Source organism: Xiphophorus couchianus, chromosome 21 (genome assembly GCF_001444195.1).
Source record: "Xiphophorus couchianus chromosome 21, X_couchianus-1.0, whole genome shotgun sequence".
Taxonomy (NCBI): Eukaryota; Metazoa; Chordata; class Actinopteri; order Cyprinodontiformes; family Poeciliidae; genus Xiphophorus; species Xiphophorus couchianus.
Window position 1 is genome coordinate 377819 of NC_040248.1, and position 26564 is coordinate 404382.

The 26564-nt window shown below is 47.9% G+C and overlaps 2 protein-coding genes across 6 annotated transcripts; one reads left to right on the plus strand and one right to left on the minus strand.

Moving 5' to 3' along the window:
• Window positions 1-386: 386 nt before the first annotated feature.
• Window positions 387-13208, minus strand: gcm2 (glial cells missing transcription factor 2). Its single transcript, XM_028005339.1, has 8 exons — window positions 12733-13208; window positions 4846-4909; window positions 4427-4615; window positions 4208-4320; window positions 3930-4055; window positions 3308-3561; window positions 2787-3027; window positions 387-1942 (listed from the first exon to the last, which is right to left on the minus strand). Exons 1-8 carry the CDS (start codon window positions 12823-12825, stop codon window positions 1637-1639), a joined length of 1386 nt encoding a protein of 461 aa, XP_027861140.1. The 5' UTR covers window positions 12826-13208; the 3' UTR covers window positions 387-1636.
• Window positions 13209-14348: 1140 nt separating this feature from the next.
• On the plus strand, window positions 14349-26560 carry sycp2l (synaptonemal complex protein 2-like). 5 transcript variants are annotated; one of them, XM_028005846.1, is made up of 24 exons: window positions 14349-14537; window positions 15262-15381; window positions 16082-16195; window positions 16260-16364; window positions 20912-20936; window positions 21004-21083; window positions 21162-21244; window positions 21353-21466; window positions 21562-21721; window positions 21794-21846; window positions 21943-21988; window positions 22062-22154; window positions 23010-23082; window positions 23435-23562; window positions 23677-23785; window positions 23986-24035; window positions 24140-24451; window positions 24526-24559; window positions 24694-24786; window positions 24845-24984; window positions 25073-25167; window positions 25253-25352; window positions 25431-25489; window positions 26005-26560. In XM_028005846.1, exons 1-24 carry the CDS (start codon window positions 14535-14537, stop codon window positions 26057-26059), a joined length of 2244 nt encoding a protein of 747 aa, XP_027861647.1. In that variant the 5' UTR covers window positions 14349-14534; the 3' UTR covers window positions 26060-26560. The 5 variants fall into 5 exon arrangements, with proteins under 5 accessions (XP_027861647.1, XP_027861651.1, XP_027861646.1 ...); XM_028005845.1 differs by having other exon boundaries at window positions 14350-14537; window positions 21562-21718; window positions 23671-23785; window positions 26005-26559; XM_028005847.1 differs by having other exon boundaries at window positions 14450-14537; window positions 21353-21387; window positions 21579-21721; window positions 23671-23785; window positions 26005-26556.
• Window positions 26561-26564: the final 4 nt, after the last annotated feature.

Sequence of the window (26564 nt, forward strand, 5' to 3'; positions counted from 1 at the left end):
GGTCCCTATCCGCTCCGGTTCCTGAACTTTGGGCCCAGCTGGTTCTGTAGAACCGCATGAGGTGAGCTGAGGAAGAGGAGGAGGAGGAAGAGCGGGCAGGTTTAGAGGTTCAGTCTGAGGACAGAGCCGGTTCTGTTCCCACACGTTTCTGTCAAAACAACATTTATTACTCACCCCGACCGGAACCGGCCCGTGTCCAAACACCACCGCTTTGATCACTGCTGCAGGCTGCTCAACCTGAGGCGCCGGGCCCAGACGGGTCCGGCAGAGCCGGCCGGGCCAACCAGAACAGAAAGCAGGAAACATTTCAGAACAGAACCCTTAATGTTCCTGTGAGGTTGGTAGAACCCGGCCGGTTCTGCTGAAGGAAAGTAAGTCCAACTCAGAAATGTCAGAACCTTTTTATTCTTCATCAGCTGAAATGTGGGACAGACCATCAGAACCAAAACCAGTCCTCATAAATTCAACTGGGTCACCTGGTTCTGGGTTGGTTTTATGCTCAGCAGAACAAAACTTCTGGATCTGTAGAACTCTGAGTCCAATTTCACCAACCAGAACCAAACCAGAACCTGGCCAGAACCAGGCAGGCCAACAGATGGTTCCCTGCTGGTTCTGTGGACCGGCAGCCCGACCAGAACATTTCCACAGTTTCACATCACACAATTTGAAGCTAAAAATCTGTTAGCAGACTAAATATTTAGAGTTAAAACTTATTAATAGTTTGGAGTTTAGCTAAAAACTAAATGTTTAGTTGCAAACTTGTAGCTTGAGGCTAACTATTTAGCTTGAGGCTAACTATTTAGCTTGAGGCTAACTATTTAGCTAGCATGTCTAACTCCAAACTACACATTTAGCCTGGAGCTAAATATTGATTTTACAAGTTACCTATTTGCTGTGAGGCTAAATATATGCAGTTTAGCTTAATGTTTGTTTAGCTAAGATGCAAATTTAGCTGAATATTAGATTTATGTTTAGCTTGGAGATAAAAGTTCAGTTGTCCAAAACTAAACATTTAGCTTCAATCTTTATAAATGGATGACAGGGTGAAAATGTGACTGGATGATGACGATCCGGTTGGCTGAATAAAACCGGTTCAGACATCTGACTGGGTAATGGCTGCAACACGCAGGCGGAACCAGAACCTTCCGGGTTCTTCCAGAACAACAAAACGTTCTCTGTCATTGTTCAGGAACCCCGCAGGCGTAGCAGCGCCACCCAGAGGACAGCAGCTGATGGGTGGAGCTGCCTCAGACCAAGGGGTCAGAATTCAGTCGGGGTCCGGTCAGAATCTGGTCAGGACCAGGTCAGAACCCGGTTCAGGTCCGTGTTAGACATCTTGTTTGGATCGGTGACAGAATCAGGACGGTAAGCAGATCATTCATAAAAAACAACAGTTACTGCACATTTAATAAGATCTGACACCTTCAGAACCGACCCGAGCAGAACTACAGAACCATCTAGAGGTCCTGTGGACGGATTGGGCCGGTCTGGACAGAACCTCCAGAACAAGATTCATCTGATGGCTCTGATTCGTCCTCTGAAGGTTTGGTGATTCGGGTCAGAACCTGAACCCTTCCTCCGTCTGGAAGTCTGGTTCATCAGTTTCAGTTGCCATGGCGGCAGAGTCGTTGCTGAGTCAGTAGTCGTCATAGCGATAGGCGTTGGGGTAGGCGTAGTGGTAGTCGTAGGGGTCCAGCCGCTCCGTCTTGGTCTGCAGAGGTTCTGGAGGAAACGACAGAGACTTGATGACTCCGCCGGACTCCTCGGTCACCTTGACCTCAGTAGAGTACGAAGACGGAGACGCGTCTTCCAGCAGGGACGAGCAGCCGGGCAGACCGGCGGCTTTGGCAGGCTGGTAGGACGGCAGGCCGACCGACGGTTTGGGACAGGACTGGTAGGGAGGCAGCGCCCCCGGAGGCTTGGGACAGGGCTGGTAGGACACCTGGAGAGGACAAGGAGAAAAGCACCCTCATCGTCACTGCCACCACAAACACCACGCTTTCTCTGTCACACACACTCAGTGTACACTGATAACAGACATCCATTTACTGCTAACACTGAGGCTGGGTTAGGACACGTCCAACCGGCTCCAGGGCACCCTGGGTTAGGACTTTAATGTGACCCTGAGAGAACTGAGCAAGCAAGCTTCAAAGAACCAGAACTATCTGAACCAAAGAAGTCCAGCGGCGGTTAGGAGACCCTGCTGGAAGGTCCTCTACCTGTAGGACGAGGTTTCAGCCATCCTTCATGGCACAGCTGGACTGACAGAGTCCTGAAGTCCTCGACTCCATGGTGGACCGAGCCACCACAGGAGCCACGTCAGAACCACTGCAGCCTTCTACCCTGAGGAGGACTTTGCATGAAAGTACCTCCAGTCTGTTGTGCGCTTACTGAGCCTGGTTTTGGTTCTGGTTCTCCTGGACTGTTTCCTTTCTCTGGAGGAAGGACTGCTCCAAAACCTAGGACCGGATCCAAACAGCAGGACCTGCTTACCTTAAAAAACTGATAAGCATCAAAGGAGATGATGCTGCATTTCAGGTCAGACTGGACCGGACCGTATCAAGGGTTACACCGGACTGGACCAGATCAGTCTGTTCAAACTGGATCGGACCGGACCGGACCATGTGCCATTGATCTGTGTGGTTTTGTCTTCTTGTCTGACTGGGTTTGTTCTGTATTTCTGTCTAACTGGGTCGGACCTGCTGAGTCTCTGGTGTTCTGAAAAGGACGGTGTAAACAAAATGGAGGACCGTTCTTTTTCTGACCCCCAACTGACCCCGGCTTACCTTGGTTGTCGTGGTGATAATGGTCTGCAGACCAGCGGGTGACCCTGGGGCGTTGCTAGAGTAACGGCAGGGGTACTCTGCGCTGTAGTAGTGGTGGTTATCAGCGTAGGGGGCAGAGCTCTTCAGGAGATCCTTCCAGGCCGGCGGCGCCTTCGTCTGCGGGTCGAAGGAGGATGAGGAGGATGAGAGCGGAGCCGAGGAAGATGGAGGCGCTGAAGAGGAGCCCAGGACGGGCGTTACCCTGGAAACAAACCCGGATCTGGGTCACACATACAAACCCAGCAAAGACCCTATCTCTCTGGTTCTGGTTCTGGTTCTGGTTCTGAACTAAACCTGTGAGTTACAGAGTTCTGGTCAAACCGGAGCGCATCAGAAGAACCCGATTCTGGTTCTGGATCTGAATTAAATCTCCAGTCTTCTGCTTGATCCTGTTTCCATGGTGAAACTCAGGAGTAAAGTGGTTCTGAGTGAAGTCTGAACCAGAAACAGAACTTGGTCTGGGCTGGATGTGTGAGCCTGACCTGGGGTCGCAGAGGTCAGAGGTCACAGGATACGAAGGTGAGGCCAGGTATCCCTGGAAGTCGTAGCCGGGTCGGCCCATGTACAGTCTTGGGTTGGCTGGTTTCTGGAGGGCGGGCGGGGCCTCTCCCAGTGCATTGTGGGGGTTGTAGTAAGGCTCACTGCTCTGGAATTGTGGGTAATGCTGCGGAAAGTTCGGCTCAATGAAGGAAATCCTTTCTGCTGGTTCCACACAGAGGAGGGCGGGGCCTAAAGCCTGAGAGGGTAAACAACAACAAACAGCCACCTTCATCATCATTATCATCATCGTCATCGTCATCATATTCATCATCATCATCATCACCATCATCATCCTCCTCATCATCATCCTCCTCCTCATCATCATCATCATCATCACCATCGCAATCGTCATCATCATCATCCTCATCATCATCATCCTCCTCATCATCATCATCACCATCATCACCATCATCATCATCGTCACCATCATCATCATCATCATCACCATCATCATCCTCCTCATCATCCTCCTCCTCCTCCTCCTCCTCCTCATCATCATCATCATCACCACCACCATCATCATCATCATCATCACCATTATCGTCATCATCATCATCATCAGACCTGGCTCTCCATCAGGCGTCTCTTCGGGGTAAACGGAGGGGAATTGACTCGTCTCTTCACTGAACTCCTTCTGGCTTCGGTCTCAGACTTGGACTCTGGTCTGGGATGGTCATGGACACCTTTAGCCTGAAGAACCAGAACCAGAACATCATCAGACAGAAAGCACAACATTTCCTCAAGAAACAAAGACTGGGCTGGAGGTCAGCATGTGATGGAAGGTAAGTGGATGGGTGGTTAGTTAATTGGTTGGTCAGAGAGCAAAGGTCAGAGGTGTTCACCTGGAAGAAGATGGCCTTGCCGTCGACTCTCCAGAAGTTGGTGACCGGGTATCCGCTGTGGCCGCGGCAGGGCAGCAGCTCCAGAGCAGCGCTGCAGTTTGGACACATCTTCTCTGAAACACAGAGTCTGATCAGCCGGGCGACGCCTCTGTACCCCAGTACCTCAGTACTCCGGTATCCCAGTACCCCAGTACTCTGGTCTTAGCGGGTTAGCCTTACTCTGCTGTTTCTGCCTGGCCTTGTCGCAGATGGCGGGGCGCAGCTGTAGGCGGGCGCCGTCTGGCAGGGCGCAGCCCCGGGAACACACCACCACCCCCAGGCACGACTTCTTCAGGATCTGGCAGTTGTGGTTGTTGGTGTTCCTCATGGCCCAGCCCGACAGGTGTCTCTGGGCGTTCTTATCGTCGCCTGCAACGAACCACAACACCGAGGACCAATCAGCCGCAAGTCTGCAGGGCCGCCTCCGTGATGCCATCAGGAGGGCAGAGCCCTAACCCTAACCCTAACCCCTCGCTCCTGTGGTCAGATCAACTCCACAAAGAAAAGCTCAACTCATCAAGGTTTGTTTTCTGTTGCCATGGTAACAGCCTCCTGTCTGTTGATTGGTCAAATAAGACAGAAGAACAAATGTTTCTCACCGCTGTAGATGTAGCGGACATAGCCGTCTGTCCACTCCTGGAATGGGTCCAACTGCTTCAGGTCCTTGTGACAGACAGGGGACACAGGGACAGACAATGTTAACAAGATGGCCGCTGGCTAGGAGGGAGTGTGCGGATCTGGCCTGCAATTAAGTGAAATCTATTGAATATCTGAAATACAACTCAACATCCAAGCAAATGTTGAAGTTCTGCACTTTGATATTCAACTAATGTTTGGACTTGTAGGACCATTTCTGCCATTTTTTCAATGTTAAGCACTTTTACTAAATGTGCTTGAACAGCCAGCAAAGGCCTCGTTAACTATCAAGATTCTCAGCAGTTGACAAGTAGCAAAATATCTTCAAGTTTAACAAAAGATACGAAAGAACTCAAGCTGTCATTGAATGTTATGTCAGAAGAACTGAGTCAGGTGGTGAAGCAACAAACATGTCTGATGCGTTTGATTGGAGAAATTCAACAACTGAAAGCAATTATCAAATAAAAGGATGAGAAGACAGAAGAGTTGGAAAAAGAGTGGAGGACCTGGAACAGTTTGGAGGATGTGGTGAAATCTGGACTCAAGACGACGCACCGCACAAACGCAGGACAACAGCAGAAGACAAGAAAGGGGAAGATGCACCACAAGATGAACTAGTTTCTCTTGAGCAGCAAGTTATCAAGTTCTTCAGCAGCAAAGAGATTCTGCTGGACAGTAAAACGTTTGCTGCTTGTTATACAATGCCACAAAAACCAAACACAAATCTGGATAAAAGGAAAAAAGACCAAATATCATCCTTCAATTTGTGAGTACAAAACACAAAACTGAACTGCTAAAAGTTGCAGAAAAACTAAAGGGAACAGATGTGAATGAAAACCTCACAAAGAAGGATGCAGAGATTGTTTACCAAACCAGGATATTGAAAAAAGAGAAGAAAATACAGGCAACATGGACCAGGAATTGTAAGACACTGATAAAACTTAATGGTTTTCCTGAGCAAACTGAGCTTCTAACCATGAGAAATGTTGCTGAGCTGGAGAAATATAGACGAACATTGACTAGATACTGCTGGAGTTACAGTTTCTATGCTTTGATTTTTTGCATTTCTGTTTTTTTGGTTCTGAACTAATGGAAGTGAAAATATATCATTTAGTCACGAGTCAAAGAATTGAAGTGTTTTGATCTTACAGATCATAAATTTTATGATATAGAAACTGATATAGACCCAGAGACCAATTCCAGTTATAATACTGAATATTATTCTGCAGACATTATTAATGTCAGGTCATTAATTCACTTTAATAGTAGGAGTATGCACAGCAGCTTTTCTCAGATAAAATATGATGATAAATGTAGAGTGGTAATAATCTGAGGGAAACGTTCTGGATACCAAATGTTCCGTCTTTATAAACCAAAGGAGAGGTGGTGATGATGATGATGATGATGATGATGATGATGATGATGATGTTTGGTCTGGATTGAGATTTATGATTGTTGCTAAAATGACATTTTCAGTTGATAACTTGATGGAATGTTTGTTAAAACTCAGGGAGCAAATATTCACTAGTCGTGTTTATCGAACTCCTGAACTTCCATAGACGAGTTTAGTAAGAAAATATTACAGATGTATGAAAGGCACAATGAAGAGTTTAATTTTATTTGTGGAGATTTTAATATTGATTTGTTGAAATATAATGAGCATACTAAAATGACAGAATTTATAAATACAATGTTTGTTTCAGGTTTCTATCCGTTAATCCTAAAACCTACATGAATAATTAAAGACAGTGAGTCATTAATCAATAATGTTTTTATAAATATGTTCAATGTGAAAACAAAAAGCGGATTGTTGGTCACTGATATAACTGATCATTTTCCATGTTTACTATGTTGGATATTAGTAATCAGTTAAACTTAAATATGATAAAGCAAATGACTAATTTAGTTAGAAAAAAATTACCTGCAAGAAATGAAAGTAGAATTATTAAATTATAATTAGCCAAATGTTTATGTTGATGATGTTAATAAGTCATATAATATGTTTTTGGAAATATTTCTAAGAATTTATAATCATTATTGTCCCCTTAAAGAATATAAACAAACATCCAAAAATAGATGAACTTCCTGAATGACAGAAAGTTTGGAGAAGGCATTTAAAAAGAAAAACAAGTTATGTAAGGATTTTATTAAGAAGAAACATATAAAATATATAAAAATAAGTCAAAGTTAGTGCTGAGAAAGGAAAGCAGGATTATTATGATAGGTTGCTGCAAAAATACTGCAATAATATTAAGGAAACTTGGAATATAATTAATAGTATTATTAAAAACAATAAAGATAGAAATTTCCCAATATGTATTAAACACAACACTATAATGGAAAAAAGAGGATATTGTTGAAGTTTTTAATAAATACTTTGTTAATATCGGTCCTAATTTAGTAAACAAATTGACAAAAGTTAGAGATGGAAAACATAATTATAAATGTAATAATATTAATACAACGTTCCTGGGAATAGAGAGTGACATATTCAAAAAATTAAAAAATAAGAAATCCAAAGATTGTAATGATATTGATAAGATATTGGTGTGAAACTGTGGAAAGAATTGAATGATTGGGGTTATGATGATGATGATGATGATGATGATTAGTTCTGTCCTTTCTTAGTGAACGTTAACAGAGCTTTAAAATGTAAAATGATCTGATCTCAGGCTGTTATATGATATTTATATGTATTGTGAAAATATGCTGGTAGTTTGTTGGACATAAAAACAGGAAAAACCTTCAGCCTGTTTCTGTTCGGTGAATTATGGCTTTATTTATTCTCCTTTTTCTTTCTTTTGTTGTTTCCTGTGTTTAATGTGGACAATTTACCAAAATAAAGTGATAAACTAAAACTAAACAATTATTATCTGTTCTGGTTTCCTCTCATGTCTTTGTCTCGTCCTAATTTATCATGTTTTCTATAGTCATAGATTATTAGGATTATTTCCATCTCCCCGTTTCTCCTCCCGTTTCTCCTCCTGTCTCTCCTCCTGTCTCTCCTCCTGTCTCTCCTCCCGTTTCTCCTCCCGTCTCTCCTCCTGTTTCTCCTCCTGTCTCTCCTCCTGTCTCTCCTCCCGTCTCTCCTCCCGTTTCTCCTCCTGTCTCTCCTCCTGTCTCTCCTCCCGTCTCTCCTCCTGTCTCTCCTCCTGTCTCTCCTCCTGTCTCTCCTCCTGTCTCTCCTCCCGTTTCTCCTCCTGTCTCTCCTCCTGTCTCTCCTCCCGTTTCTCCTCCTGTCTCTCCTCCTGTCTCTCCTCCTGTCTCTCCTCCCGTTTCTCCTCCTGTCTCTCCTCCCGTTTCTCCTCCTGTCTCTCCTCCTGTCTCTCCTCCCGTTTCTCCTCCTGTCTCTCCTCCTGTTTCTCCTCCTGTTTCTCCTCCCGTCTCTCCTCCCGTTTCTCCTCCTGTCTCTCCTCCCGTTTCTCCTCCTGTCTCTCCTCCTGTCTCTCCTCCTGTCTCTCCTCCTGTCTCTCCTCCCGTTTCTCCTCCTGTCTCTCCTCCTGTCTCTCCTCCTGTCTCTCCTCCTGTCTCTCCTCCTGTTTCTCCTCCTGTCTCTCCTCCCGTCTCTCCTCCCGTTTCTCCTCCTGTCTCTCCTCCCGTCTCTCCTCCCGTTTCTCCTCCTGTCTCTCCTCCCGTCTCTCCTCCCGTCTCTCCTCCCGTTTCTCCTCCCGTCTCTCCTCCCGTTTCTCCTCCTGTCTCTCCTCCCGTTTCTCCTCCCGTTTCTCCTCCCGTCTCTCCTCCCGTCTCTCCTCCTGTTTCTCCTCCCGTTTCTCCTCCCGTCTCTCCTCCCGTTTCTCCTCCCGTCTCTCCTCCTGTTTCTCCTCCCGTTTCTCCTCCTGTCTCTCCTCCTGTTTCTCCTCCTGTCTCTCCTCCCGTTTCTCCTCCCGTCTCTCCTCCCGTCTCTCCTCCCGTCTCTCCTCCCGTTTCTCCTCCCGTCTCTCCTCCCGTTTCTCCTCTCGTCTCTCCTCCCGTCTCTCCTCCCGTTTCTCCTCCTGTTTCTCCTCTCGTTTCTCCTCCCGTTTCTCCTCCCGTCTCTCCTCCTGTTTCTCCTCCCGTCTCTCCTCCCGTTTCTCCTCCCGTCTCTCCTCCTGTTTCTCCTCCCGTTTCTCCTCCTGTCTCTCCTCCCGTTTCTCCTCCCGTCTCTCCTCCTGTTTCTCCTCCCGTCTCTCCTCCCGTTTCTCCTCCCGTCTCTCCTCCTGTTTCTCCTCCCGTTTCTCCTCCTGTCTCTCCTCCCGTTTCTCCTACCGTTTCTCCTCCCGTTTCTCCTCCTGTCTCTCCTCCTGTTTCTCCTCCCGTTTCTCCTCCCGTCTCTCCTCCCGTTTCTCCTCCCGTCTCTCCTCCTGTCTCTCCTCCCGTTTCTCCTCCTGTCTCTCCTCCCGTTTCTCCTCCCGTTTCTCCTCCTGTCTCTCCTCCTGTTTCTCCTCCCGTTTCTCCTCCTGTCTCTCCTCCTGTTTCTCCTCCCGTTTCTCCTCCCGTCTCTCCTCCCGTCTCTCCTCTCGTTTCTCCTCCTGTCTCTCCTCCTGTTTCTCCTCCTGTTTCTCCTCTCGTTTCTCCTCCCGTTTCTCCTCCCGTCTCTCCTCCTGTTTCTCCTCCCGTCTCTCCTCCCGTTTCTCCTCCCGTCTCTCCTCCTGTTTCTCCTCCCGTTTCTCCTCCTGTCTCTCCTCCCGTTTCTCCTACCGTTTCTCCTCCCGTTTCTCCTCCTGTCTCTCCTCCTGTTTCTCCTCCCGTTTCTCCTCCCGTCTCTCCTCCCGTTTCTCCTCCTGTCTCTCCTCCCGTTTCTCCTCCTGTCTCTCCTCTCGTTTCTCCTCCCGTTTCTCCTCCCGTCTCTCCTCCTGTCTCTCCTCCCGTTTCTCCTCCTGTTTCTCCTCCCGTTTCTCCTCCCGTCTCTCCTCCCGTTTCTCCTCCCGTCTCTCCTCCTGTCTCTCCTCCCGTTTCTCCTCTGGTTCCTGGGTGTGAATTCTTTGTGCTGCTGCATTTTTACAGTCAGTCATGTTTATGGAAACTTTAACTGGGTCCAATTGGTTCTGCTCTGCCTTCAAACCTCCAACTGGTGCTGAACCTGGTTCTGGTTCTGGTTCTGCTGGAGGTTTCTTCCTGTTAAAGCAGAGATTTTCTCTCCACATGCTGGTCCAGTGAAGCAGCAGTTTTCATCTTGGACCTGATGTACTGGTTACTGCAGGGTGGGCAGTCCTGGTTCTGGAGGTCCGGTGTTCTGTGATTCTTGTCTCTCTGGTCCAACACACTTTAGTCCAACAGCCGAATCTCCTCCTAAGAAAACTCAGGTTCTGCAGGTTCTGCTAACGACCTCATTATTTCAGGTGTGTTGAAGCAGAGACACATCTAAAAGTTGCAGGAGACTTTTAGGCTCTCCAGGTCCTCCAGGTCCTCCAGGTCCTCCAGGTCCTCCAGGTCCTCCAGGCTCTCTAGGTCCTCCAGGCTCTCTAGGTCCTCCAGGTCCTCCAGGTCCTCCAGGTCCTCCAGGTCCTCCAGGTCCTCCAGGTCCTCCAGGCTCTCTAGGTCCTCCAGGTCCTCCAGGTCCTCCAGGTCCTCCAGGTCCTCCAGGTCCTCCAGGCTCTCTAGGTCCTCCAGGCTCTCTAGGTCCTCCAGGCTCTCTAGGTCCTCCAGGTCCTCCAGGTCCTCCAGGCTCTCCAGGTCCTCCAGGTCCTCCAGGTCCTCCAGGCCTGTAGTTACCCACCCCTGGGCTACTGGGATCCAACTGGGTTGAACAGAACCAAGTTGGTCTGACTGGATCCAATGTTCCAGAACTTCAGCTGCAGCTTTTGGACCTTCATAGCTGACATCTGAGCCGACCCAGAGAGCTGGTTCTGATGTCACCACTACAGCTAAGCTGCAGGAGACCAGAACCAGAACCAGAACCAGAGTTCAGGGACATGAGTTCAAGACAAAGTCACATTTAAACTAAAAAAGAACCGAGTTCTTAATAGAAATATAATAATAATAATAATATTTTTTTGTTTTGTCTTGGTTTTATTATTATTATTATTATTATTATTATTATTGTTATTATTATTATTATTATTATTCATCCATTTTCTAAGCCCTGGTCCCCAGTAGGTCAGGAGGAGCTGCTGAGGTGGGGTCACCTGGACAGGTCGCCAGTCTGTTGCCAGGCAACACAGAGACAGACGGACAAACAACCATGAACACACACACACACACCCACACACACACACACCCACACACACACACACACACACACACACACACACACACCTAGGGAGAATTTAGAGAGACCAGTTAACCTGACAGTCTTCTGGACTGGGAGGAAACCAGAGAACCAGAGAGAACCCACCATGCACAGGGAGAACAAGCCGGGAATCGAACCCAGGACCTTCTTGGCAACAGTGTTACCAACTGCACCACTGTGCAGTGATTATTATTATTATTATTATTATTATTATTTACAATTTTCCAAAAATCCGAAACCAGAAATAAACATTTTAATCTTTATTGTAATTTCGGTTTCTTGTGTTTTTCTGTCTTTTCTTTAAGCGATTGGTTCTGGTTCTGGTTCTGGTTCTAAGCATAAATCCGTATCTGCTCTCTTTCTGTTTAATTCTACTGTTAAACTTTTAATTTAAATATAAGTTTATTTACTATCATAATTATTATTTATTTATATTTTTTCGGTTCTTGTCGGATTTTTATCAGAGGTTCGGAACCGGAGCAGTATTTATTGGACCGGTTCTGGTTGTGAGTGGATGAGAACCAGTAGAATGTGTCCCGGAACCGCCGCGGACAGTAACTGGACCGAACCTCATTTTATCCGCATTCAGTGATTAAAGAAGAATTTATAAATAATTCAATAATTCAGGACTAAAGAAAAAATGAAATGAAACTAAATGAAAATGTTTTGCTGTTTTTATTTCTAGAACTGATCTCTGATCCGTTTGGAACCGAACCTTGCAGAGTTCGGTCTCTGGCCCAAACTGAACCCGATAAATAAAACATTTCATTCTCAGAATTTATTCTTCAATTTTGAAATAAATTCTGATTCATTTATATTTTTGTTTTAATAAAATCTTTTCCTCTGCGGTCCTTCGCGGTCGGTTCGGGTTCTGTTCAGGCGCTCTGAGCGGTTCTGGTTCTGACTCGTTTTGGTTTTAATTTTTATCCTGAATGTAGTTTCATTCTCTGTCGTCAGAACCGAACCCAACCGAACCAAAGCGGGTTTTAGCAGCAGAAAGGTTTTCAGTTCAATCCGAAGCGGTTCCGCTTTTGACTCGGTTCTGATTCGGACCCAAAACATTCCGTTCTTACGGTTTTATATCAGAACATTTGGATCCGATCAAGAATGAATCATTTTGGAGACACGTCACTATTTATGATGTTCATAATTCATTTCGTTCAGAGCGAAGAATCATTTATTATTATTATTATTATTATTATTATTATTACTAATAATAATAATAATAAATACAAAATAATGATTTAATAATAAAAAATTATCAAACATAAAATAACGTCTGTAAATTTCCATTTAAATTTCTTTCAATTTGTTAAAACAGTTAATTTATTTGATTGGGTTAATTAATTAATTATTATTATTATTATTATTATTATTATTATTATTATTATTATTATTATTATTATTATTATTATTATTATTATTATTTCTCAAGGCGTTTTACAAAATTATTTTCAGTTCCATCAAACATTCATTCATATTTATCCCACTTATTAATCAGTTCTGGGCCGGTCTTTGGGTCGGTTCCGCGCCGGTCTTTGGATCGGTTCCGCGCCGGTCTTTGGGTCGGTTCTGGGCCGGTCTTTGGGTCGGTTCTGGGCCGGTCTTTGGGTCGGTTCCGGGCCGGTCTTTGGGTCGGTACCTGCGGTAGTTTGGGGTCGTTGATGTCCCAGGTCAGCTTCATCCCGACCGAACACACGCAGTCCGCCTCGTCGCGCTGCTCCCCCCGGGACATGCTGCCGGTACCGGTACCGGCTCTGCTGCTGCCTCTGGGTTAAGTCCTCCTCCTGGTCCCGGTTCTGGTTCTGGTCCCGGCTCTAAGATAAGCCTCTCAGAACCGAACCGAAGAGAGATGAAGAAGAAAGAAGCGGCTGGTTCGGACGGCGGCGCAGGTAGAAGTGAGAACAGGTGAGACCCGCGAGCTGCACAGGGAGGAGGGGGCAGGGGGGAGGAGGCGGGTCAGAACCAGAACCTCACCTGATCAGGTGGCACAGCGACTGGGTCCGACCCGGTTCAGCCGGACTTCTACCTGCTGGCTCTGCAGGTGAGTGTGGAGGTTCAGGTGAGGGTTTGTTGTGTAAACTCGTGACTGTTTTTACCAAAACAAACAAACTCATTAGTCAACAATTACAGAACCAGAACCAGAGGAGCTGGTCCACCTGTGGGTCCCGCCTGGTTCCGAACTCATGGACTCGGTTCTGTCCGGAACTGACTGAAGGTTCCGTTCCTTCTGCTCTGGTTCTGGAATAGAACCGGTTCGGATGGCAGAACCGGTTCTAGAGCGCAGCACAAACTGGAGACCGAACCGGGTCAGGTCCGAACCGCAGCAACTATGAAATCTGTTCATTAATAAAGAATCAAATAATAATAATAATAATAATAATAATAATAATAATAATAGTTGTTGTTGTTGTTATTTTTATTATTGTTATTATTATTATTATATAAAAAATAATAATAATTTTTATTATTATTATTATTATTATTGTTGTTGTTGTTGTTGTTTAGCTCATCTGAACTTATTTTAAATGTTGTGACTCAAATTTGGATCAAATTTTTCTACAATAATAAAAATATTTCTGTTTTCGGTCATCATGTGAATATGAACCAATTTTCTCTGATATGAATTCATATCAATGAATGTTAATTGATATTTATTGATATTAATGATTAATTAATCAAAGTAACTAGTTACTTTTACTACAGTTTGAACTTTTGTTACTTTTTAAAATCAAATCAAAACTTTTGGTTTGGATGAAAGAATTTTAATTATTTACATTTGAAATAATATCTGATAAAAAAACAAACTGAGAACCGAAGGAGCAGCGAGGAAGACTCCTGAGGAAGACTCCTGAGGAAGACTCACATCTTCATCAAACAGAAAAAACTCAGTTCTGAAATATTCTGAAGAATATTTAACAGATTTGATTTGCCTGTTATTATAACGAGCACTGAGAGGAGGCGGACATGATGAAGAGGATGAAGAGGATGAAGAGGATGGAAGCTGCACAGAACCTGAAGGTTTCGCTTAAAATATGACAAATATTCATCCCACATGTTTTAACTTGTTTCTTTATTTAGTTTCATGTCAAATAAAATTAATGAGAAAATTTTTACTTTAATCAGAAAATCTGAAAGTCGGAACTTTATTAGAATTTAAATCAAACTGAGTCGAAATGATTCTATTTTTATTTCACTACATTATTTTTCCTAAATATGAAAGAATATTTATTAAACAGGTGGGGGAGGGGCACAGGTCATCATGTCCTGAAGCTGGTCTGATTGATTATCACTTATTGATCACAGAACTCTGGCCAATTTACTCAGCTGTCCAGATATTCCTCCGCTCTGCGCGGCCCCGAGGCTGATGAGCTCATTAGGCGCAGCTGTGTGCGCGCTCCCGACACCCTGAGTGCACGGAGAGGAGACGGCTGGACGCGCGCGATGGTGAGCCAGCAGTTTTCTTTTATTGATCTTTGCGCTCATTGATTATTGAAGATGAAGATGATGAGGGGAAAAGATCCGCAAACACAGAGCCGACGGTGCAAAGAACGTTCTCTGAAGCTTCATGAACGTTCCCAGAACATCCAGCATGAGACACGGAAGGATCCGGACAAATGTCTCGTGTCCAGGCGGCCTTCACTGTTCCGCCCCATTCATTCATTCATTCATTCATTCATTCATTCATTCATTCATTCATTCATGGATCAGCGGCCCGTTCTGACCTTCCTGGTCAGTTGTCGTTATCTCAGCTCTCTGCCGCCCCCTGCTGTCTCCAGCCCGTCATCACAGCTGAACTCCCCAGAGCTCTGGGGTTCCTCGGTTCGGCCACCAGGTTCCCCGGTTCGGTTCCTCAAAGTTTGCGTCTTTTATGGTATCAGAGAATCGGAACCTCGAAGGAACTAACATCCAGAATCTGATCAATAACTGACCAATAATTGGTGGATCAGAAAAGTCTGATCAACGGCAGATTTCAGTGAAACTGCAGACGGCGCCCCCTGCTGGTGGCGGTAGATCCGTGCTTTACATGTTAGTGATTTTCAGGCTTTGGGTTTTCTGTGTGTGAAATCAACTGAATGAGTTAATCTAGTCTGTTCAGGATTAAACCAGATTAAAATGAGTCTAAATGAGCGAATCTGGATTAAATCTGAATAATCTGTTTCTGTCCCAGTTTGAGCTTCAGGTGGACGACTGTCTGCTCCATGGAGACTCGTCTCTACTCGTTTCTCTGCTTCACTATGAAGGACTGACCAGCTCCACCCTCACCAGGCTGCACCTCCTGGTTACCAAGGTAACGGCAGGAGGAACTGCAGGGGGCCGTGATGGGGGCGGGGCCTGCGGCAGTGTTGTTGGGGCTTTTGTCAAGGCATCAACACAGAGTCCATCGTCTGTTTGTGCAGAACCTTTAGTCCGGTCCAGAGTTCTGTTCAGAGAACTCATCCATACCGGATCGTTCTGAAGCTCTGGGAGTTTCGTCCTATAATGACCTCCTCTTCATCTTCATCTTCCTCCTTCTCTTCTTCCTCCTCCTCCTCTTTCTCTTCATCTTCCTCCTCCTCATCACCACAGACCATCCCAGGACTGTGAGTTGGACTGAGGAACCGCTCCTGGTCTCCTAGCAGTGGGTTTGGGTCGACCTGCAGCAGTGACCCTGTAACGTCCTCAGGCCTCCTGCCCTGCATGTTTTAGGTGTTTCCTTTCTGCCACACCTGGACTGAATCTGTGGTGATGAACATCCTGCAGGTCCTGCAGTCATTTGGATCAGCTGTTCTAATAGAGGCTCGTCTAAAACATGCAGAGCAGAACCGAGGACTGGAAGTGAGAAGCTCTGGCCTGCAGTGAACCAGGTAGCGCTAAGTAGAGCTAGGTGCCACGAGGTGGCGCTCGGTGGCACCGTGGTTAGCTCCAGGGTCCAGCAGTGTGCTGCGTTGCTGCGTTGCTCCATTGCTGCGTTGCTCCGTTGCTGCTCAGCGATGCCGGTTGTGTTTCAGGAGCTGCGCAGCAGGGCGTTCTGCAGGGTTCTGGTCGTGTTGAAATCTGTATCGATTCTGTCGGAGAACAAGGAAGACCTGGAGACTCTGGTCAACCTCGGCCTGACTGCTAAGGTAATCAGCGATCTGATTGGTTGGTCGTCTTCTGTGCTGCTCTCACCTTTCTGTTGTTGCTCAGGTGATGCTATGGTTCGAAGCTGTTCACAACTTGCTGACCTCCGACCTCCAAGAAGGCTCCACCACCCTGATGGCCCTCACAGAGGAGTTCTTTGACTACTTCCTGGTGAGCAGCATGCTGGGAAGTGATGTTTGGAGTTGTTTGTCTGTCATGGTGGTCTCAGGTGAGCTCAGTGACCCAGCAGCCAATCAGCCGTCAGGTTTTGCTACGTAATCTGCTGGATCACCTGACAGACGGACCATCATCGGGTCTCTAACGGTTCTTAATGCCGTGACCGGTCAGCAGCCGTTGGTCCAGCTGCAAACTGGCCCTGTGATACAGAGAGGAAGATATTTGTGTCGGCTTCGGTAGCTGCCTCCCTCCTGAATCCCTCCTGAATCTCCCATGAGTTCCCCTGCGTGGCAGCAGGTCTCAGATGAACATCTGGACTGAGTTCCAGATGTTCTCCGATTCCAGAACTCCTCCCTGCATTCAGTGAGTCTCTGACCAGTGAGACCAGCGCTGAGGGAGAACCAGCGCTGGTCTCACTGGTCTGGAACCACCGCCGAGTTTTATCTCAGGAACATGCCTGGTCATCCAGAACTGGGAGGATTTAAAACCAGTTCTTCTTCATCATCATCATCAAACAGCCAAAACCTTTTTATGATGATAAATGATTTTATTTCCTGATTGTAGCAACAATCATTCAGTGGTTACATGATGATCAATAGCATGAGGATGGGGGTTCCGAATACTTCATGTGTTGATTTAATGTTTCCATTAGTTCACTCTGTCACCAACACACCAGGTAAAACCACGATCCCCCCAGACCCACTCTGGACCCTGCTAGACCCTGTCAGAGGCCATCAGCCTGATGGTCTCTGACAGGGTCATCTATCAGGGTCACTGATAGATGACCAACACCCGAGACCTACACCAGACATCCAGAGTCCGTCTGAGTCTTGTTAAAAGCAAATTGTTGGGCTTTGCCTACAGTAGCTGAAGTAACTCAGCAGATCCAGACCCAACACAGATTCCAGCGTGTAGCGGTTGGGTGAAAACAGCCTGGACTTGGTGCAGGAGAGCCATGGTTGAAGAGATGCTGTAGAAGGACAGAACTCCTGCTTCATGATCCAGATACACGCCTATCCTAGAACACGGAGGTCCTGGGAGGTCAAGGCTTCTACCATCGTGGATGTATTTATTATTGTGACAATATAAGGCCCACAACATCTTATTATCTCCAAATCCACTGGTTCCTCCTGCTCTGACGATGTGTTTGTATGCCACTGCCACAGAGACGATCCCGCTCCACTCCACCTCCCAGTAACAGCGTCCAGTCAGACCTTCTCTGCTCAGAACCTGAAACCGGTCTGTGAATCTCTCTGGATGATTCGGGTACGACTGCTTTTTCTTTCCTCGTGTCACTCTCATGTTCTGTCCAGACAGAACCAACATTTTATTAGCCGTGTTGGGATCCAAGTGGAGCCGACATCCATACGGTAAAAACTCTGTTCTCGTCTTGGGCTCTCCTGGTGTGTGATTCGGTGCTGCTGGTGGTAAAACCTTGAACTTATCTAGTGATGGGTAACCTAGCGGTGATGTAAATGTGTTCTCGCCCTCTGTCAGGTCTGATAACGGACCTTTAGATTGATCTGGTGTTGGGTACGTTGGTGAGGAAACCTTGGGGCCCTTCTGCAGGTGAGCTCCTGGTGTTGGATGTGTTGGGTATGTTGGTTTTAACATCTTGAACTCCATAGACAATGTGTGAAATTGTGCTGTTGCTATAATGTTGGAGTAAGCTGAAGGTATGAGGACCTTGTCATCAAATGATTTCAGGCGTCTTGGTGGCGTTGGTGCAGTCTTAGACTTGGTGAGGGGTGGAGGAGCTGCTGGTGCTGAATCCTTGGGCCTCTTTGGTTTTGGGTGAATTTTTGGTGGTAACTCCAAGGAACCGACTTTGGAGAGTATGGCTTGTGGTGATGGTGGGATCCCATAGTGAGCTGGTGTCTGTGGAAGGGCTGCTGTGGTCATGGCGATCCTGGTCCATTCCTGCCTCAGGGTGTCCTGCAGTTTCTGAATTAGCTCAGTGACGGCATACGTTATCTGATTAAAGTAGTTTGGAGACTGAATATTGATGGCTGAGTTTGTAGATGGGCCCAGTGATATCAGAGAGGGGTACCTTCGTAGGAACTGGACGTGGTCCTCGGTATGTGCCAGCTTCTCCAGCTCCTGGTCTCTCCTGGTCAGCTCAGAGATTTCCTGCTGGACTCTCTGCTGAAGCTCTTCAACCTGCCTCATTTCGGCTCCCTGCTGGGATCCGATCAGCTGTTGGATGTCGTAGCTTCTCTGGGCCAGGAGCTGCAGCAGCTGTTTGAACATAGCCTGGATGTTCTCCACCGTGTCGCTGGCAGAGCCGGTGATGATGTCGCCCTCCTTCTGAAGCAGCTTCAGGGCCTCCTCTCGGTCCTGGACTCTCTGCCAGATGTCCTGCCGTCTCGCTCCGAGCTCTTGCTGCCACTCGGTCCTCTCTGCTGCAGCGGAGACGGTGTCATGACCTTTGTGCTCGTCCATAGAGCACAGGAAGCAGATGGTGCGCTGGTCGCTGCGGCAGAAGATCTCCTTCATTTTATTGTGCAGGAGTCACAGCTCACATCTCCAGGTCCAACGTACTGATGAAGACAAGGAGCATCTCGGAGTGCGACCTTCTTTATTTCCTCCACCAGCTCTGCTAACATTTTTCCCACAACTGGCCTGGGTGTGAAGACTTCCCTGCACTGAGGGCAGCTGTAGATGGCCTTCTGGTCCTGCTGTTTCCAGTGGTTTTTGATGCACTCGGAGCAGTAGTTGTGTCCACAGGGAATGGTCACTGGATCCTTTAGTAGATCCAGACAGATAGAACACCTCAGCATGTCTTCGTCCAGTGAAATCCCCCGCTGAGCCATTCTTCCTGCTTCACAGCAGAACAGAACCTGAAGAAGTCTGAGCTGCTGCTGTCGACTCAACTGCGTCAGTGAACACGGAGCGGCAGGCGGAGCTAGCTGGTCCGCCTGCCACTGCATTCCATGTAGAGGACTGACCAGAGACCAGAGCTGGACTGGTCTCAGGTCTTCAATCCAGTTCAGTCAGGCAGCAATGAAGTAAACATTTGCTCTTCTTCTAAGCAGAAAACAAGGATGTGGAGCCAGAAACACGGAGAGTGGACCTCCGAACTCTAAGCAGCTGCACTGAAATGATTTGACTCTGAACAGGTTGAGCTTCATTCCAGGAGGATGACGGCTGTTGGTTCAGACTTCAGCAGCCTAAAATCACCTGAGAGCCGCAGGAACCAGATGGAACCAGATGGGTTGGGTCGGTCTCACTGCACGCCTTATTTCCATAAACCAATCCGAACCAGAACCAACGGGTTTTCTATCAGAACTGTTTCCTCTGGCAACCGAACCGCTGCAGCCCAGACTCTCCACCGGGCCGGCGCCACCTGTTGGTGTGGCCTCTGCAGCAGCGCTGTGGGTCTCCGGGTCCTGGTGGTGACCCCGTCTGATGATGGGTCCAGCAGGATGAGGACGTGACGGGACCTGGTGTCCAACTGATGAGTTCCCACTGATGTTCCCATAAACTGTTTCCTCTGGATGATCCATCTTCAAACACACCATCCACCTGCTAACAAATCAAAAAAATCTAATCAAATTTTATTTATACATCACCTTTCAGCAACAAGGCAGTTCAAAGGCTTTACATCATAAAAATACAAAGTCATGATTGAAACATTACATTTAGCCGTCGCTAAACATCACATTGTTTCATTAATTATGTCTCAAAAGCAACTAACCAGCTTGTTTTAGTGTAGATTTAAAGGCACTCAATGTTTCGGCTGTTTTGCAGTTTAGGGAAGTTTATTCCAGATTTGTAAAGCATAGAAGCTGAATGCTGCAGCAGCGTCTCGCCCTCTGACCTGAACTGCAGTGTCTCGTGTTCAGCAATTAGCCAGAGCCTGCAAGGACAATAACACGGTTTTAATCTGGCTGTTGGATGCAGCTAATGTTAGCTAAATGCTAACTAGCTGGTTATCATGTTTAGCTTAGAATACTAATGTTGTTGTTGCCTAGGTTACATTGTTTATTGGTTAATTAATGTGAGGGATAAATCTGATCCGCTTTCATTTCTCTGCATTAGTGGATTTTCCACAAATATTAACAGTAAATATTTAGATAATAATATATATAATAGAAATATTCATATTGTGTTCAGAAACTGGAGTGGATCTGCAGCAGGTCAGAAGGAAAACCTGCTGACCTGAAAGGAGGAGAATCATCATCATTATTGATTTATCTTCATTATTTTATTATTATTATTATTATTATTTTGTATTAACTTATAAATCTTCTTGGCTTTACCCTGTCTTCCATTTGGATCGTACCGATCTGGGTTCTGACCGAGTATTTGTGTCAGTTCAACCTGTTTCTCAGGTGAAACTGCAGATTTAGTGGTTGAGCTGCAGTTTCACCTGAAGCTGGTCGGAATGATCCGTGTTGGACTGCTGCCCCCTGCTGGGGAACCAGGACGGCGCTTTCTGCTCCTGTTGGCGCTAGCGGACTCTCGGATCTGATCCTGGAACTGGAAACCTTTTTCTTGGTGGGTTCTGATTATGACCTGTGGTCTGTTTTGTCTCTCAGCTCCTGGCCCAGGCGTCTCCTCCAGGTCCGGTTGGTTCTGGTTCGTATGTTGGTTCTGCTGCTCAGGTGTCTAACGCTGCTGCCTCCTCCAGCTGCCCAGCTGTCCGTGCTGCTGCTTCACCTGGCTCACCTGGCTCTGGAGGCCGGAGTTCACTTCCCTCTGCGACTGGAGGTAACCATGGTAACCACTAAACCGCTGCACACGCTGCTGCCCCCTGCTGGGAACCATGAAGCCCCTCTATGGTTTCAGGCCATCAGAACCTTCAACAGCATCCTGGAGTCCCTGAGCAGGCAGCAGAGGAGGCTGATCCAGAACGACCAGAACCAGAACCTGTGAGGCTTGTGTTGGGACGCTGTCACTGCAGTTCTCAACCTTAAAGTTCGGTCAGTGAATGGATGCTAAGCTCACCTGTTGGCTCACCTGTCTCTGTTTACCTGCAGGACTCAGCTGGCAGCTGCTGTTGTGACGGTTGGAGGTGAGCTTGATCCGTTAAATGTTCTGGACGGTTCTCAGGTAGAGATGAGGACCACTGACCCGTGGTCCTCCGAGTCTGGGTGTGTGATCAAGAACTTTCCTGCAGCTTTCTGGGTCCCTGGGGAACTTTGGATCAGGATTTAGAAATGTGTAGAAACAGTTTCCATGTTTGTAGCTTCCTTCTTGTTTCAGACTACGAGTTTCAGGTCAGCCTCTTGGAGGCGCTGTGTCGCCTTACGCCGCGCAGAGAGCGTGAGCAGAGAGCCAATCAGTGGTTCGACAGCAGTGACATCAGATCCACCTTCTGTGACATCAGAGATGCCGACTTTGAGGTGGTGAGTGACTCACCTGCTCTGTATGGACACCTGCTCTACCTGGTTCTGACCTACGCCCGTCTTCAACTGTAGGACTGCAGACGCTTCCTGAACTTCGTTAACTGTTGCCATGGAGACCAGAGGAGGTGACATCCCATAATGCAGTCTGAACCATCTAGAACTCTGAGTGAGTTCTAGATGGTTCAGACTAATTCCTGGCGATGTTTGGTTCTGTCCGTCAGAGTGTACAGCTTCCCCTGCCTGAGGGCCTTCCTCAGCTCCACGCAGGTACCAACGTCAACGGACCCAGAACCAGAACTTTGAGCCTGGCACACAGCACCTCATCATGCTGTCTCTGCAGTTGTTCCGACCCAAAGATGAAAAATTGGACAAGTTCTGGATCGATTTCAACGTGGGTTCGGGATGTGTGAGCTTTTTCATCGATGACTGTCAGGTTGGTTCCTGTTGACCTTCACAGGTTGGGTTCTGCTGCGGCAGAACCTGTGGAGGGTTCTAACGACCCTGTCCTGTGTGGACATGTCCCCACCAATGTCTCCTGCTCCTCTTTTCCTTTTTGTACCTGTACCTCTGTGTGGACAGTAGGTGGCAGCAGCTGCAGGCTGAAGTCACAGCAGTAACAACCAGTTGATGCTTTTTAAAATTCCTTTGTGAAACGTAAACAGGAAGTCGCTCAGTGACCCGGTGGACCGGACGTCACCTGACTGACCGGTGACTCAGCGCCACATGCGCTGTTGCTCTGCATTAAGTCAGGAACATGGATGGTGACTCTACTCACCAACTGGCCCAACCAGACCCAGAAAAGGTTTTGGGTCTTTAATATTTGCTACATTAAAGACGCATCATATCTCATCTGCTGTGTAAGTCAGCAGGACAAAGTTTAGCCAACCAAAAGCTAATATTAATCTGACAAGCCTGATCAGGACGTATGTCCTAATTTATTGAGTCAGACTGTCTGGAGTTCCCGTGGAAGTTTTGGCTTTATTCTTATCTCTAGAAAAGAAAAGAAATGAAAGGTCTTCCAGCTCTGGCTGCATCAGCTCCTCCTCATCCCACCAACTTGCAACACAAAGTTTCCTCCTTCTGTGGAACTAAAGAAAAGTCAGCCCAAATCTTACTGCAGCTGAAACCATCCAGAGGGATTTCTTTGGTTCTGGTTCTGTGCTGGCCCTACAGGAACCACGGTTCCTCTGAATGGGAACATTAATGAAACATGGAAGGTCTTTAGGGTTCTCCTTGGTGGTAGTTGGAACAATCTGATGTTCTGGTTCGGGTTCTGTTTGTTCTCCAGGGTTTTCTCTGGGGGTCCATCCACCTGCAGATGGAGGACGTGGATTATTACAGTCTGAAGTTCAAACAAAACGGTAAGAAGATGGAAGACCTCCAGAACATCTGGACAATGTGACCGAACCTCGGGTTCCTGAAGTTCTTTATAAAGCATTTAAGGTCGATAGGAGTAGCGACAGTGTTGTTGTAGCACAGAACGGCCTGGTGGGGGCAGTATTGTGTCTGCAGTAACACCGTGGAGGTGAAGTCAGCTTCCAGCTCCTGGTTTCCATCAGTGACATCAGCTCAGATGATGATGATGTTTCTGTGGCCTTCCTCACTCATTAAGATCCCAGAACTAGAACCGGTAGATCAGCCACCAGGTGTTTTACATCCGGTTGTTTTAATGACACTCAGTTTGTGATTTTTTCCCATCATGCTCCTGGGCAGAGACGGTCCTCTGTGTCAGGCTGACCAATCCCATCATGCACCTGAACACCAGAAGTTACGTGGTGGAGCTGACCTTTGACCCTGAACACCAGCAAGAGCTGGAGGAGGCCGCAGGGAGAGTCTTCAATGTACTGTTGCAGCACCTGCATGTTGGAACAGCACCTCCTGCTGGTCACTGCTGCCGGTGTCTGAGCAGTGAGGCGGAGCTTCATCTGAGTAACTGTTGGTGTTTTCAGAAACAGGCGAGTCCATCCGGCGCCGGAGGAGCGGTCCAGACCTCGCCCTCTGCAGACACGCACATGGCTCGGTCCTACAGCCGCAAGAAGCCGCCAAGCAAGAGTCAGCTGAAGAGTGAGTCGAGTTCGGCTCAGAACCTCCACCCTGATGACCGCCTGACCACCAGACTTCCACAACACCACCGTGTTTACTGCCGGTCCTGGACCTGAACCATCCACAGCTTTATGAACTCGTTGTTTAGATCAGGACGAACCGTCACATGACCTGGAATGAACCAATCAGAAGGATCCCAACAGCTCTGTCTCTCTCCTCAGTTCTACCGCTGTCGTCTCCAAGCAGCGAGGACGAGTCCACCTCACTGAAGGTAACCCCGGCACCGAGCCAACAACGGACCCAACAACCGACCAAGCTAACAACCAACTGAATGACTTGTTTATCTGGTTCCAACTCTGAGGTTTTGTTTTTCAGCCTATGGCTTCAAACCAAGCCGAAGTTCTGTTTGACCAGATCGTTCACTCCACTCCTAAGTTCAGCAGTCGGTCAGAGCAACCCGGCGCTGAGCGGGGCTGGTCTTCTGGTCCATCAGAGAGAATCTCTCCAGTTTCTGGTTCAGCTGCTTTCCAGCCACCGTTGGATCCGCCTGATGGAGCCGACGATTCAGAAGTTCACCTGTCGAACCTGGAAGAGCCCCCATCAGGTGACCTGCAGGGGGCGGAGCTTCAGACGACGCAGCACCTGACAGAGGGACTTGAAGAAGGAAGCAGCTCTCCCTCTAACAAGGTTCATTTCCTGTTTCTGACTGGAGTCAAATCTGATAAGTTTTTCATGTTTACCTGTTTTTTGTTCTTCTGCAGGAAAACCTGAGGAAAAGAGAAGCTGCAGATTCAGGTGTCACCTGTTCATTTACCTGGATGATTGCTGCACTAATAAAACATGTTACAATGAATGACGGTCTCTCTGTTAGATGCTAGGCTCCAGTTTGTCCTGGCTTTGTCCAGAATAACCAACACTCTGAACCGCAGGCTACCTGTCAGACCAGGCCGAGGGCGTCACCCCCTCCAAGAGGAAGGCGGAGCCTCTGCAGGACTGGGCGGAGTCTGAGTTGCCAATGAAAGGTAGTTTAATGCCAAGTTCAGTTTCTTGAATGTTTCTGATGCTCACCTGGCTGCCCAGCAGAGGGGGCGGAGCTAGCAGTGGAGGAGGATCTTCAGAGTGAGGGGGCGAAGCAGAAGGCGGAGCCAGAGTCACACCTGACATCTGACATCACTGCTGCGTTCAAGTCCTTCAAAGCCCAGCTGGAGCAGCGCTTCACCGTCTGTTGCCACACTTGCTCTCCTTCAGTGGCTCTGCTGCTCATCAATAATCAATAATTAACGAGGCTGATTGACTCCATGATCTCAGGGCTGCTGGCAGGAGGTCCAAGCTGAGGTTCTCAGGTCCCTGAGGGACTGTCAGCAGCACGTGTCCTCACTGCTCACGGCTGTCCACCAGCACAGGTAAGTCTGACGCCACACCTGCCTCCGCCCACCTCCACAAACCTGCCCATCATCCCGGGCGTGTTGTTGATGTGTGTGTGTTCAGGTTGTCGTTGCTGCAGCGGTTTGAAAGCAGTGTAACGGATCATCTGAAGCAGCTGGAGGAGAACTCCATCAGTCTGAACTCCATGGACTCTGAGATTCTGGTATGAGGCGGGTTGCAGGTTCTGAACTGGTGTGACTGGTTCCGTCCCACTGATGACCGCTTCCTGTTTGTCCTGCAGACGTTCTTCCAATCTGAGATGGAGCAGCTCAGTTCGTTCTGTCAAGAACATCTAAAGAAGTGAGTCTGATGGGTTCTGGTCCGGTTCTCCCTGCTGAAACTGGAATAGAACCGGGTCCAGATGATCTGCTGGGCCGAAGTAGAACCGGGGGAACAATAAACAACGGTTCAGTTGTGATGTTTGGAGTGGACCCCATGTCCTACAGTGCTGGCGCTACGGTGGAAACCAACAGAAATGAACCGGGTTCTAGATGCAAACCGGGTTCTGACTACATCTGTTTGGACGAAGAGGTTCCACAGCGGGTCCAGGAGGTCCGGAATCCTGCAGGTTTCAGTTCCTCCCTGCTGGAGGGAACTTCCTCCTCAGCAGGTCGCGGTTCTTCTAGTGAGCCGTCATTGGATCCAGGTGAGTAAAACATGCAGGATGCCGGGCCTCCAGAACTCGCTTTGGGCCCCACTGGGTTAGAGGTTCTCCCCAGTGGTCCAGAACACATTGGGTGGATATGAGCTGTGGGTTCTGGTGGGTCGAGGTTTCGGGTTACCTGTGTTCAGATCTTCAGTCTCTTTCTCCTCAGGTTGAAGAATCTCGACTCCGACCAGCTGAGGACGAAACATTCAACCAACCGCTGAAGAAGCCGCCATCGACGGGAGGAGGAGGAGGAGGAGGAGGAGGAGGAGGAGGAGGAGGAGGAGGAGGAGAACCTCCTGGATCTTTTTGTATCTGATAAATTTTCTCTTCTGATAAAAACGATTAAAGGCTGAAACTAAATACTGCGTGATGTTGATGCTGGTGCCAGTTTCCATGGTGATGTTGGTTGCTGGTGCTGATGCTGGTTGCCGTGGTGATGCGTGGCGTAGTGGCTACAGCCGACCACCAGAGGGAGAGCTGGTCTCTGCAGCGGAGGGGAGCCTCCATCAGGCCGTACCAACACCCTGACAGCAGGGGGCAGCAGCACTGCAGGCTGACCCGGCAGAACCAAACCGGACTGGTCTTCATCAGAACCCACAGGACACGCTGTGGACAGCGGGGATGTCCACAGCGTGTCCTGCAAGTCTCCGTGGCTCAGGAACCTGCTGGTGACCTGTGCAGGACACGAGGACGCAGCGGGACGCCCCGCCCCCTGCAGCCCCGCCC